Source organism: Gymnoscopelus microlampas, assembly GCF_963454915.1.
Source record: "Gymnoscopelus microlampas genome assembly, chromosome: 7".
NCBI lineage: Eukaryota > Metazoa > Chordata > Actinopteri > Myctophiformes > Myctophidae > Gymnoscopelus > Gymnoscopelus microlampas.
The window spans coordinates 50,087,166-50,101,911 of record NC_139944.1 but is presented as its reverse complement, the minus strand read 5'-3'; the positions used below and the strand labels follow the sequence as shown (position 1 = coordinate 50,101,911).

The 14,746-nt window shown below is 39.8% G+C and overlaps 1 protein-coding gene across 1 annotated transcript in view; it reads left to right on the top strand.

The window, feature by feature from the left end:
* Window positions 1-14,746, top strand: part of mapk14b (mitogen-activated protein kinase 14b) — a 44,275-nt gene that overhangs the window by 15,340 nt on the left and 14,189 nt on the right. The window contains exons 3-7 of the mRNA XM_084061445.1: window positions 7,666-7,724; window positions 11,353-11,464; window positions 12,593-12,622; window positions 13,309-13,356; window positions 14,317-14,431. Coding sequence (XP_083917571.1) covers window positions 7,666-7,724; window positions 11,353-11,464; window positions 12,593-12,622; window positions 13,309-13,356; window positions 14,317-14,431 — 364 coding nt within the window. The remainder of the gene's footprint in view (window positions 1-7,665; window positions 7,725-11,352; window positions 11,465-12,592; window positions 12,623-13,308; window positions 13,357-14,316; window positions 14,432-14,746) is intronic.

Genomic DNA, 14,746 nt, shown 5'->3' with positions numbered 1-14,746 from the left:
TCATGATGTTGAGTATCGAACAGCTTCCTCACCTTAAACATCTTTTCTATAGTGATCAATTCTTTCCAAATGAAGCTAGTGGAAGTCTACTCGCATGCAAGATCATCGCCTGCATATATCAATTTACAATAATAGGCATTTAGCAGACGCTCTTTAGCCAGAGTGACTTAGAATAAGCAAGGTAAACACACATACACACTGTCAGTGGTGGAAAGTAACTAAGTACATTTACTTAAGTACTGTACTTAAGTACAATTTTTATTTGTACTTTACTTGATTATTTCCAATTTCCAATACTTTTTTAATACATTTTGATACCAATACTGTCTGTAACAGAGTATGTCTACATTGCAGTATTAATACTTTTACTTCAGTCAAAAAAGTGAGTACTTTTTCCACCACTGCACACAGTACATCAAATGCAGAGAGACAGTGTAGTTGTGCCTCAGGAAACTAGAATCACGGGTAAACCAAGAACCGAGCATCTGTTGAAATGATCTAACTCCTACTCTATTTAAATTGCAAGGTTGCAAAAAAACAAAAATATTGCAATGTCAACTTTTTTCTAGCATCGTTCAGCCCTAGGTGTCTTGCTTAGCTCTATTGGGTTTTGTGGTGTCTTATTTCCTCTCTGTTTGGTTGCTGATGTGATTTTATCAATATGGTATTACTGTAATACTAGGGAAATAACCCGTCTTTGCTTGATGCATTTACTGCAGATTTTCTCTCATGCCTATGCGAAGGCCTCTGCACAGATATTGGACACGCGCACGCACGCACGCACGCACGCACGCACGCACGCACGCACGCACGCACACACACACACACACACACACACACACCCCCCCGGGTGAATCACCTAAGAAGCACACACGTATATATCCACTGTTCCCTGGCTCTTTTGTTGCAGCTAGGGTACTACTGTGAATAAAAAGCTGTAAACTTGTGGTGACAGAGTGCTTGGAGACCCTGATTTCTCTTGAGCCCACCGTGTGTGGTGGTGGATGCACTTTATTACAAAGTGGCTCTGGTTGCTGCTATCTCCTAAGCAGCAGCAGATGTAACGGAGCTGCGTGCGTAGAAGTGGATTTATTGCACAAACGGAAGGGAAGTGTTCCATTGTGCTTGTCTGCGATGCATAAACATTTACATTTTATTTTGGAAATAGCAGATCTACAAGATCACAGCTTTTAGATCGGCTATTTCCACTATTAATATTGGGTTTTTTTTTAATATAAAAGTTATTAAATATGTCAGTCATTTCTTTGTATATTTAGGTTATTTGTCATATCTGCCCTGTGCAACTTCCAAACCAAAAAGCATATTGTTATGTTCCCGGTGTTCCAACGACAAAAACACAATTCAATCGCTATTGGCAATCATTTGTGGGACAATTTTTCGTTGTGTAAAATGTCATAATCGTGACTGACAGCCCTATGCAAGAGATGTCCAAAACATGTCCTGGATCCTGTGCTCTACTTAACCCAATACCCTCTACTCCGCCTGTCTGTCTGTCTGTCTGTCTGGCTGTCTGTCTGTCTGTCTGTCTGCCTGCCTGCCTGCCTGCCTGTTGTCTCTCTCTCTGTGTATCCGGGAGCTAATCTTTCAAACCGCTGAATTGTTCAGTGCCAAATGTCTTGTGCACGCTGCCAGTAAGTACTCCTGTGCTTTCCCCCACATGTTTTTTATTTATTTTTGGAATAATTTAACTTACATTTTTACAATGGAATACAGTACACAATAGGGATCCGCCTGAAACCTTGGCCACATTTGGATTTGTATATCGTCTCTGTCGGGTGGAAACCTCATTATGTCCAAAACTGTGACTTTTCAGGATTCAAATTCAAAAGTAAGCAAATGCAGCAGATCTACAAGCTCAACAGCTTGTGGATCTGCTACTTTTGCTACTTTTGTGCAACGCTGTAATATGATCAAGTAGGGCATTAATTCGCGAAAAAACACAAAAAGTTAAAATATGGATATGAGAGGTTGAGCTTGTAGATCTGTGACTTTTGCTGTTTTTTAATATAAATCCTGAAAAGTAACCGTTTTGGACAACAATTTGCAGAACAATTGAAACCGTGTTGCATCATAAAGCCCACCCACTCCTCCACCACCTAAAAAACACGCACGCACGCACGCACGCACACTCTATGTTAATTGCATTACTTTCTCACCTACTGGTAGTGAGCGTACGTAACACATGAGAAATTGTTTTCTTTTTGTTCTGGCTGTGAGATTATCCGTTCCCTCACACTGTTGCCGGGGGGGACTCCCCAGGAGGGGCTTTCGATTTTTGGAAAAAGGCTGAAAGAGGACCAATCAGCAGTTTTGTTTTGGCCCCCGGACCAACCAATGAGCATTGAGGTTTATGTGTGTCCTGCGTGGGCAGGTTGTTGCTGGCAGTGTTTCTAATCTACTACCTGCCTCCCGCCCAGGCTCTCTCTGAGGGGGAGGCACAGAGAAATCTGTTGCAAAGGCTAGATTATTGTCTTCCAAACCCTGCCCATAGTAACTACATTTTAAAGGGTCTTCAACCTTTTCAGGCCAAGGACCCCCTAGCTGAGACAAAGACGAAGCAGGGACCCCCTCTATATTGTATAAAATTGTGTTTCAGAATTTTAAAAAAAATTGTTTACTTGGTCTGCTCCTTTTTCCCTCTGCACCTATACCTCTTTGCCAAAAATAGCAGATCTACAAGCTAAAGTGCTCCTCAGAAAAAGGGATGCTAGAGTTCAAGTGGTTAAGGTAAAAAGAATAAATCCTGTAGTAACCCTGTAGTAACTCTGAGGACCCCCTAGGGGTCCCGGACCCCCTGTTGAAGACCCCTGTTTTAGGGGATACCTAGTATGGGTTTAATATTTATTTATTCTCTATTTTGTGTTTCCAAGAAGTAATAAAAAATTTACTTTTGATATAAAAATACACAAAAAGTGTCTTTAATGGTTTAGTTACAATAATGTAGAAGATGCACATGCTACTGTCTTTGTTTATTTCTGAAAACCGGTTTATAGGCCAATGCAATGCTGTTATTGTAACCTAGGATGGTCATTTGATGAAAAAAAACTAAACAAATCCCCTGAACAATTTCACGCAAACAAACCCCCCCCCCCCCCAAAGTTTTTGGGTCGAATATTGGGGGCGTGGTCGAATATTCGAATAATCGTTATGAATGGAAATATAGTAATATCGAATTTCATTTTGGTCACTTTCACACATCCCTAATACCCAGTCTCTACATGTATGCAATTGAAACAGAAAACAGCCACTTTCAAACAGCAGAAGGAAGTGCTGCCTGGGTTCTGTCACAGCGGTGTCTGTAAACAAATCCCAAAGTTCTGCTTGTGGTGAGGCAGACCGTTTTCAGCCAAAACATTTATGATATCTATTTGAGCAAGGCAACAAAAGATGGCCGACGCGTTTCGACAGTCAGGTCTTCAACAGGGCCATTAGTCACTCTTAAGTAAAGGCTGTGTTTGGCATTCAAATCATTCTGACCAATGACTATCACACATCAGAGGATGCACTACCATAACACAACCAGTGTTGCCATGTCCACTTAGTACTGCATAAACGGAAGGGAAGCGTTCCATTCCATTGTCCACTTAGTTATTAAGTGACTTCAGGCTTGTTTTTTTCTTAAAGTCGCTTGTAAATATTGGTAGTTGCGGGTTGCTGTTTTTTTGGGGGCTGATTTCTAAAGTGTTAGTTGCTTATTTTGGCTTGCTGTCTAATGTTGTTCAAACCAGTGGTTCTCAAACTATTTCATGTCAAGGAACCCCAAATGTATAATGCATTTGGACCCGATCTTAAAATGTTCTGTGCCAGGAACCCCACCCCCATACAAGATCAAGATGTGGTAAACTTGCATCTTTTTGGCTTGTTTTCATAAACCTGGCCGGTTATGTCTCTCGCAAAATCTGGCAACACTGAACACAGCATGTGTGTACTAAGTACATGCAGTCTGTGCCGTCTCTCTTCCCTTCTGTCGTCTTTCGCTTTCTCTACGTCTCTGTGTCTATATTGTTTTCCTTTTTTTAAATTTCTCCAGTCTCTGTTTCTTTCTGTACTTTCTGCTGCATGTCATCGTGGCCCAGCCAGCAGCCACACAATAACAAACAATTGTTACCTTGCAAATAATGCGTGCGGGAAAATGCACTGCGACCAGCTGTGCAGGGTGTTATATATTCTATATTTATCGCTCTTGCACTTGTTTCTGTTGTTCTTTTAGCATGCTCAGCTCCGCGTGGATTTCCTGTTATGTAATCTCACACACACACACACACACACACACACACACACACACACACACACACACACACACACACACACACACACACACACACACACACACACACACACACACACACACACACACACACACACACACACACAGACTTCCCCTGGGTACTGGAGTACAAGCGAAAAAAAGCAAGAAGAATGTCACAAACAACAAATATGTGTCATAACACAGAGCACACACTCACTGGGGCCGAATAGCTTTCACTTCCCAAGGCTTGGATCTGCTAGAAATCAAGTAGTACAGCTTTACAGGCATGAATGTGAAGTAAACAACTGTCGGTCGTCCATGCGGTTTGAATTTCGTCGACTAAAACTATGACGAAAAATGTTCGTCGACTACCTTTTTTCACTGACGAAAACTAAATAAAAACAAAATAAAAACTAAGCTGCGATGACTAAAACTAAAACTAAATATATTGACAATTTCGTCAACAAATAAAAACTAGACTAAAATGTTAGAGAGAGACGAGTGGAGAGATCCAGTAGAACTAAAAGACATGTCATTTTATGTTTGGTCGTGCTCGGGTGTTGCGCTCTGAAAATAGCAGATCTACAAGCTCACAACGCGTCGCGCTGTGACGCGTTGTGAGCTTGTAGATCGGCTATTTTCAGCATGCAACCAAGTGTAAAATCTAAATTTTATTTTTCAATTTTATTCAAAAGACTATGACTAAAACAAAATCAAAATTTGCTGTCAAACTCAACACTGCGTCCATGTCAATACTTAACATGTTATCAATCACAAAGTAAACTCATGAGTCTTTTTGTGCATCTGCTAATCTAGGAAGTGATTTTTCTATTGATTGATTGATTGATTGAATACTTTATTAATAGTTTGCAAAGACAAGCACAGGGAAGTACAGTTCAATACAAGGTCTGTTAAGAGGATTTTAAAACCAAGAAAGCACTATGTCGCTTGTTTCCATTGGGGTCCTTTGTACTCAATTCATCGAAACATTTAATGACAGACAAATATACACTACTATGCAAAAACATCATATAAACTGGTAGAAATCAAAAATAAAAATATGTACAGTAAACATGAAGATGCTTTTGCCTGTGATTTATAGCATGAGCAGCTTTCCTCATTTTAAAAGTTCTTGTGTGTTTGTGCATTTTTGCTTTAACCTGTTAAAACCAGGAGCTGCGAGCTTGTACATCTGCATTTTTTTAAACGTTTAAAAATAAATATTGAAAGTGTTTGAATTTTCTTAAATTCATTTTGTATTTTTTTACACAAATCTTCTCTTCTGGGGGTCCCTGGCACAAAACATTTTCAGATGGGGGGTCCGCGCGGCCATTTACATATCATTTTGGGGGTCCTTGGCACAAAAACTACTGATTTGGAAGGCATTTGTAGAATGGTTGTCAGGTCTTAATGGGTTAACGCTTGTTAAGGAGGATAAATCTGTGGAAGGACATTCTTCATTTCCTCAGTAACAGAACTACTCAGCTTGTCACTTAAGCAGTTCAAAAATATTTGCTCGACCTTGCTCTCTCTCTCTCTCTCTGTCTGTCTCTCCTCCTTTTTTACACAAAGATTGACTAAAATTGAGTGTTTTTATTTGTCACTCACCCACACAAATAGGGCTGTCACGATTAACACAATTTAAGTTGACGAATAATTGTCATTCAAATACTTGCGATATATAATCGTATTTTTGGCATTGAACATTATGAATAAAAAAAAATGTGTTTGCTATTAAGGCTTCGTTATCAAAATTGGCACAGGGCGGATATGACGAATAACTATACAAAGATAGATTACTGACATATTTAATCACTTTATACTTTCATTTTTTTTTTAAATAGTGGAAATTGCTGATCTACAATCTTACAACGCGTGTGATGCGTTGTAAGCAAGCTTGTAGATCAGCTATTTCTGCTATTTTTGGAAAAAGTGTGAATATTTATGAAAATTTCTCAACATGGAAACAATTATGACGATTATGCAAAATAATTGCGATAAGGCGATTATGTAATCATTGTGACTGTGCCTACGTACAAGTATGTGCAGTGAAATGTTGGTGTGACATTCGGCAGACCGTGCTAACAATAAACAAGATAGCGATATGCAACGAGATAAGAACTAATACGATGGTGTCCAAACACAGTCGCGCCGTTTTTGTTATTATGCCATTACTTTAGCTAAAAGCCATGTTGTTGCTTATGGGTAAGTCTGAGATTGAGCTGATATAACTATTTATTTCAGGAATTAACTAACTGGTTGCTAAAGTGGAAATGCAACAATTCAGCTAGAGAGGCCATGTGAAAGTAAATCAAATAAACTCAAATCTCATTGGCTAACCGCGTCTGAGATTTGTGCATTTGGTTGTTAAAATGCTGCAATCTGGAGCTTATTTTAATGAATAAAATTGTATTTTAACTCATTCAGTGCCAGACTTATTTCTGGCTGTGTTTGCCCAGTGCCAGAGATTTTTCAATTGTTCTAACCTTTTCAAGTAGTCACAGAATATTTATCTCCAGTATGATCGATCCCCTGATGGTTGCTGATCACGGAGGGTTTCACTGTGCTTCCGTGAAAAAATAAAAAATATAACTCCAGTCACTTTTAGTTCAGCACAGTCGAGGCCTGTGTGTCACTGTCTAGCTGATGCTCTTGACACTTGTTTATGTTACTCAAAGCAATTATGTTGTGTTATGTCTGCATCAAATAGAACTATGCCTAATCTAAGATGCCATCAAAGCCAAGAATTTTTACACGACAGTCTGGTATTATGTAATTCTTTGTGTGAGCTGTTGGAAATAACTTAGTTTTTAAAGTCTAGATCAGGGGTCTTCAACGTTTTCAGGCCAAGGACCCCCTTGGCTGAGAGCGAGTTAAAGTAGGGACCCCCATTATATATTGTATAATTTTTTTTTTTTCCCATAGATTTCATAAGCAGCTTCATAGACTTGTTTCACAGCACTATCATGTTGGATCCATGTTAATGTGTATTTCCAGACATTTAACCATGCACCTAAACCATACTTAGTAAACCTGACCTTTCACTCTGTACTTAGTCTGCCATTTTTTTCCCCCTACATCAAACCACTTTGCCGAAAATAGCAGATCTACAAGCGCACAACGCCTCGCAGCTGTGCGCTTGTAGATCTGCTATTTTCTCCTTTTGAATAGGGATGCTTGGTTGAAGTGGTTAATGTAAAAATCACACAGAGATTTGGCGGACCCCCTGTAGTAACTCTGAGGACCCCCTAGGGGTCCCGGAACCCCTGTTTTGAAGACCTCTGGTCTAGATGAAAACAATTTGACGAATCGTGACCCCAAGAATTTCGTCGACGTCCAGTACATCATGTGTGTTAGTCTTCTTCTGACGTCTGTTCTATTATCTGGTCCCCCAGGTGATTGGCCTGTTGGATGTCTTCACGCCGGCGACCAGCTTGGAGGAGTTCAGTGACGTGTAAGTGGCCACCTGTCTTTTTCTCTCTTTTCTTCTCTCCCTCCCTCTCTCCCCTGGGTGTTCGGTTCTAACTCCTTCCCTGCGTCTCCTGTGTCACGCGGCCTCCTCCCTCCCTCACCGAGCTCCTTCCTCCCTCCCTCCCTCCCTCCCTCCCTCCCTCCCTCCGTACGTACGTACGGAGCGGGTCTCCCCTTCCTTCTCCTCTTGCATAACCAAAGCATTCATCTTGGCCTGTAACTCGAGCGCACCAACCCACGACATAAACAACAGAAATTGGAAATACTCCAGTATAAGTAAGAATACCTCAAAATTGTACTCAAGTACAGTACTTGAGTACATGTACTCAGTTACTTTACACCACTGCAAAGCATTCATCTTGGCTGTATAACTCGAGTACAACCCACCACATAAACAACAAAAATTGCAAATACTCCAGTATAAGTAAGAATACCTCAAACTTGTACTTGACCCATTAAAACCGGGAACGCATCTGTGTAACCACTTGAACCATTATTTTATACTTTGGCTATTCAAAATTAGCAGATCTACAAGCTCATAGCGCGGCACTCGGTGCCGCGCTATGAGCTTGTAGATCTGCTATTTTTGAAAAATCGTGAAAATGTGTGCAAATCTTTGCATATATATATATATTTTAAATAAAACATTTTTAACTCAAATCTTTGCTTCTGGGGGGTCCCTGGAACAAAATATGTTCAGATGGGAGGTCCACGGCCAAATACATATAATTTTGGGTGGTCCTTGACATGAAAAAAAGTTTGAGAACCATTGATACAGCAACATACGTTTAAAAAAAAACAAAAACGTTTGATTTAGAAGACATTTGTGAAATCCCCAGAAGCAAAGATTTGAGTTACAAACTTTAAAAAAATATTTTCATGATTTTTCAAAACAAATAGCAGATCTACAAGTCAACGAGTGCCGCTCTATGAGCTTGTATATCTGCTATTTTCTTGAATAGCCAAAGAAAGCTAAAAAATGACACAGATCAGCATCCCTGGTCTTAATGGGGTTAAGCAAAGCACAGTACTCGAGTACATGTACTCAGTTATACTTTACACCACTGCACAGCATTCATCTTGGCCTGTAACTCGAGTACAACACAGCCCACCACATAAACAACAACACTGCACAGCTCCAATTTGGCTTTGAGATCATAATCCTTTAGCTCATAACATAAAGGGTGCTTAAAGGCCGGCGAGCATGTGACATGGCTTATGAAAAAGAAGTGAATGTAAGGGTGCATGATGAGCACGTGTGCTGTGCACGTTTATAATATGCCAGTCTCCATGGTAACAACAGACAGACACCCTCGTCTTATATCCGGAGGGACCTGCAGGTGGGTGCACGTACTGTGTTGTATGTGTTGCACACAATATTCAGTCAGTGACCTTGAATTCTTTTATGTTTTTATTTTTTGGTGTTTTTTGTGAGCTGACCTGTGTGTGCTGCACACATGCACAAGCTGCAAAAGGTGTGAAATAGCAAGCATAGCAATTATACCAAATGCTAAAGTGTTAATTTACTAAATGGGCCCTTACAGACCTGTCCATTTAGTTGCATCATTTAGTTCCATTTTGTGCACTCTAGGACAGTGGTTTTAAAACCCTTTTCATATCAAGGTCAATTATTTATTCGGCATTTGAGCCACGGACCACCGTTAGATGAGATTTAGACTCTCGGACCCAAAACGTAGAATATTTTGTTATTGTTGTATATATTTTTTTTTCCACAAGTCCATGCTGTATTGATGTTTGTACCATAGGAGAGATAACAGGCAAACGTTGATCAAGATAACAATTCTTTAATTAAGTAATGCAGATGTTTAACAATAATTTAACTCTTGAGAGCTTTGGGAAAATGGAACCCCCTCAAGGACCACTGGTTGAGAACCACTGCTCTAGGAGTTAAAACACCATGGATTTTTCTGTGTCTACAAATGAACCCCAGCTAAAGATATGGCACTTGTCTGTCTTCTTGCGTTACGCTTATCAGAGCAGCAGAAAGCGTGTGGAGTGGGCTCTCTCTCAATGCATTCAAAACAAGCACTACGCTGCTTGTGTATCGTTGCTATCGGGCAGAAAGAACACTCTTATCTCCATACTTTAACTTTTTGTGTTTATCGTAAATGAACGCCCTACTTGATGATACTACAGCGTCACACAAAAAGCATCAAAAGTAGCAGATCCACAAGCTTGTTTTGAGCTTGTAGATCTGCTACTTTTGCTATTTTTTTTTATTGAACTCTTGAGAGCGTCACAGGTCCATTTGGTTCCATTTTACGCTCTGAAGAGTTAAAAATCTATAAGGGTGCTTGATCATACCACCGCAAAGTGACACGTTTTGAGCTTGTAGATCTCTTTTGCTAGACGATATGCAGAAATGCAATGCTTTGCCTCTGAATGCATGCACAATTGCAAATCCATGTAGTGGCTTGCATGCATAAGGAGAGAGAGAAGGAATCCACTTGAAAAGTGCTTTGTTGCTGTGTCGGGTAATCCGCACGTGTGTGCGTGCGCACAACAGCAAATTACCTATACTCAAGCTGATCCATATGCCAAGCCACAAGACGGTAACGCCACAGACAACCAAGGAAGGAATGGAGCAGGTGGAAAACAACACATGGATCAGGTTATTCAGGGCGAGGGCTCCACCCTTCATCATCCTAGTGAGAGAACATGCACGACCACACCCCTGGATTGTTCCTGGTTCATGTGCTGTTGGAGTTCTGCTCCATTCTTTGTCTTTTGTTGAGTGTTGATAACCCCATTAGGACTTTTGAAATGCACAACAACACTTTACTAAGACTGTGCTGGTAACATTTTTTTTAAAAGGACTGCACCATCATGACACTTAACCTATATGTGCTATGTTGGTAACTTTTTAGATGAATTGCACGTCATACATATTGGGGTTTTAAAAAAAAAAATGTTTATGCTGTTTTTAGTTTTGGTCTTTTTATGTTTCTTAGATAGGCTTGATGTTTTATGTTGATCTGCAAGTAACGAAGGGGGAACGGTATTTCATTTTCTGTATGTAAGTACATGGAGAAAGAGACAAATAAAGGTTGGCCACCAACCCTCATCTCAAAATATTCAGAAGAAAGTATCACGATGCTACAAACGTTTGTGCCGCGCTATGAGCTTGTTTATCTGCTATTTTTGAATAGCCAACCGTGCTAAATTCTAAAATGACACAGATGCTTTCCCAGTAATAATGGGTTATTAAACAGTGTGGTAATGTCGTTAATTTATATTTGAGTTCATGGTTTATGATGTTGTGGTTTCAAGCTCTTCTTACTTATTTTGCTTATTTCTGTTACCAAGTACTTACACCATTAGAAAATGGATAGAGGAACAGACAGGCAATGATCAAATAATATAACCTCCCAAATCGTTTGATTTTATTTAATACACGCTCGACCACTTTTTACCCTGGCATCCCTAATTTGGGTCGTGTCATTAGGCAAACCTATATACGTTTTTTTATCTTCAAAAACTGAAGATCCACAAGCTCACAACAATGAACAAGCTTGTAGATCGGCTAGTTGTTTCACTATTTGCTGTACAGTTTTAAGTGGTTAATTGGAAAGGTTGTGTGTGTTTTTCAGGTACCTTGTGACCCATCTAATGGGGGCAGATCTCAACAACATCGTCAAGTGTCAGAAGCTTACGGACGACCACGTGCAGTTCCTCATCTACCAAATCCTCAGGGGGTTAAAGGTAAAGCTAAAGTCATTATTGATGGAGTGATGTTCTAATAACCGATGGATGTTGTGTTACCGTCATTATTTGGGTTGCCAGAGTCACTTTTCTGTTTTAGTCACGTAAAGCAGTGCTTCTCAAACTTTCAAATACCCCTAAATTCATATGTACCCCCATTTGAAAATATATATTTGTGCCATGGACCCCCAAATATTTTAGAAATAGTGCACATTTTTCAAATATTTTCAAAGATATACAGTACATAGCTGATGTATATATAGGTTTAACATTGTTAAAGTCATTTTGATGCTGTATTACCTCATTTTGCTGGGGACCCCCTGGAACCCCCTCAAGGATCCCTGGGGTTTCCCCAGACCCCACTTTGAGAACCACTGACATGAAGGGTATTTCAGATGATACAATCGGCTAGGGACACAAAGTTCAAAATTCAGTTCAAAGGAAGTGGGGAGTTGCAGGGTTAGCTAGCAGAAAGTAGAACAGCCATAGTAACCCTGCATCTACTGTATGACAACCATTAGATTTACTGTAAAAAAATAAATTAGGGGTGAAATAAGGGTGAACTGAACTTCATGTATTTAAACACTTTCGACCTGGGCGTCCCTGTTTTGGGCACGTCATTACGGCAAAAGTGTCGTGCAGCGAAAATAGGCGATCTACAGTAGGCCTATAAGTATGAGCTATTTTCGCTGCCTGACACCATCGTACGACAAAGTATAAAATAGGTTCACGGTTGTGCTTTATTGTTACATCTTGAGTAAGAGTAAAACTTATTTTAGTTCGGCTTGCTTCAGACAATGCAGCAGCATAGGTATTAATAATAAAACCGTAAAAAGATTAAAAAGAAAGAGACAGAGAGTGCTAAAAAGAGCAAAAAAAAAACATCAGAGTATGTACACGTGCATATGATCTTTATATTATATTACATTATTATATACACCAACAGCATGTGTTGCTGCCACCTAACTTTATGTAAACAACTTCACAGTATCTTATATATACAGCAGATTAGGTAGGAAAAATAGGGCTTAATTGGTTAAAAACAAAAGTGACTTTTAGTGTGTAATCTCCTTTTCAAGTATGTTTACCGTCAAGCTAAATGTAATCTTGTTCTTTGTTTTCCTGCAGTACATCCATTCTGCAGATATCATTCACAGGGTAAGTTACACGCTTCTTTTACACTATTAGTGCTGCCCTGTAGTATATCCCATTCCACAAACCGTTCCATATTCCACAGAGCCTGTATTGATCAAACCTTCTTGGAGTGGGTTTAGTTTCAACGTCACATCCATTCATTGTGATCTGAAGGCTAGAGTTGAAGGCATTTGATCAATAAAGGCAAAAGCAAGGCTCAAAGGAATAGTTCACCCAAGAAAATACGTTATTTCTATCGCTTACCTTTGACTCGCGCAGAGAGTTTTAGTTTGTTAAACATTCCTTAACGGTGAATCCATAATCCAAAAATGAAGAAAAAACTTGAGGAATGGAATTGATCAGAGACTCCACATAACCACTGCAAAACAATATAAAAAAATCTGTTTTGGAAGGTTTCTGTCCATAAATGACTTTATGGAAAGATTTCTTAGTTTTAGCTGTTGTTACGTGGATTCTCTGATTGATTCCATTCATCAAGTTTTCTTTCTTCATTTTTGGATTCTGTATTCACCGTTAAGGAATGTTTGACAAACTAAAAGAAACGATAGAAATAAAGTCATTTCTTGGGTGAACTATAATTCCTTTAAAGCATAAGTTAAATGTCCTGTAACACCATGGATGTGATAAACTTCAAATGTTTAACTGCATACCTTCTCTTGACTGTGAGTGTTTCCTGTGTGTCTGTCCAGGACCTGAAGCCCAGTAACCTGGCTGTGAATGAGGACTGTGAACTCAAGGTGAGAGAAAAGACAACCGTCATCTGTAATGATAGCGCTATATATCAGATTGACCAATACATCAGACCGATATTAGCATTTTGCATTGGCTGCTGAGGACGCCGATATGGCAGATGTTTGTTTTGAAATAGATCATTATTTCCATTGTTGATAAAGATGTTAATTATCCCGTGGACAAAAGTCTAATTAGTTTTGCATTTGAATGCATAAAACGTTTTATTTAATAGCAAGTCCTTTATTGAAAGGTAAAATATGGTAAACAATAAACATGCCTGTCTAGAATGAAATTACAGTGGAATCAGGTGCCTATTAGGGTACAGAGTCCGCTACATTAATTGTGGATATCAGAATCTTTGAGAGAGAGAGGATAGAAAACTTTTGGTTGAAACGCAACCTCAATATACATATTTTTTTCTCACTTACTTCCTCCCGCTCTGGTTTGTTCGTTATATCAGCCTTTTTGTTCTCCAAAGTATTTTGATGGGAAAATATTAATATTCCAGACAGGGTGAAGTGTATAATTTATAGAATTCGAGCAGAAAAACGTAATTACAGCATCATAGCTCCGGACCCAGCGGGGCAAAAGCACCCAGAGCACCGATTTCAGACAGTTAGTGTTAACAGAGATGCTGTCCTTGAATGGTCATATTCTATGTACAGGCATGCTACACTTATAGACAACATCAATGGTATTGCTGAACCAGCTAGAAAGAGAATAGTGTAGTGGAAAATAGACCTCGGAACAGTTGTTGCCTATGAGATCCTACTGACAGCAACAGGAGCTTGTGACAAGACTCCCTGCTGTGAAGCTAACACTCTATAATGGTCCAAATACAACTCTAAGAATTCTATTATAGTATCGGTATCAGTATCGGACTTGGACAAATCCATATCAGACCTCTACCCCTCGTCTACTGCCTAGCTCTCACTCACCTGTGTGCCCCTCCCCCCCTCCCTCAGATCCTGGACTTTGGTCTGGCCCGGCACACAGATGATGAGATGACCGGCTATGTGGCCACACGGTGGTACCGAGCACCAGAGATCATGCTCAACTGGATGCACTACAACATGACAGGCACGTACACGTACACGTACACGCACACACACGCACGCACGCACGCACGCACGCACACACACACACACACACACACACACACGTAGATTTAGATTATTATTACATCCCCAATCACGTCAGCCCAATTTAAACGTTGGCTATTTGAAAATAGCCGATCTACAAGCACACAACGCGTCGCAATGCGACGCGTTGTGTGCTTGTAGATCTGCTATTTTCAAAAGATTTTTATACATTTTAGACATTATGATAACTTGTGAAATGGGGCACTCTGCATAACAAGTACTTTTACTTTCGGTACTTTAAGTATATTTTGAT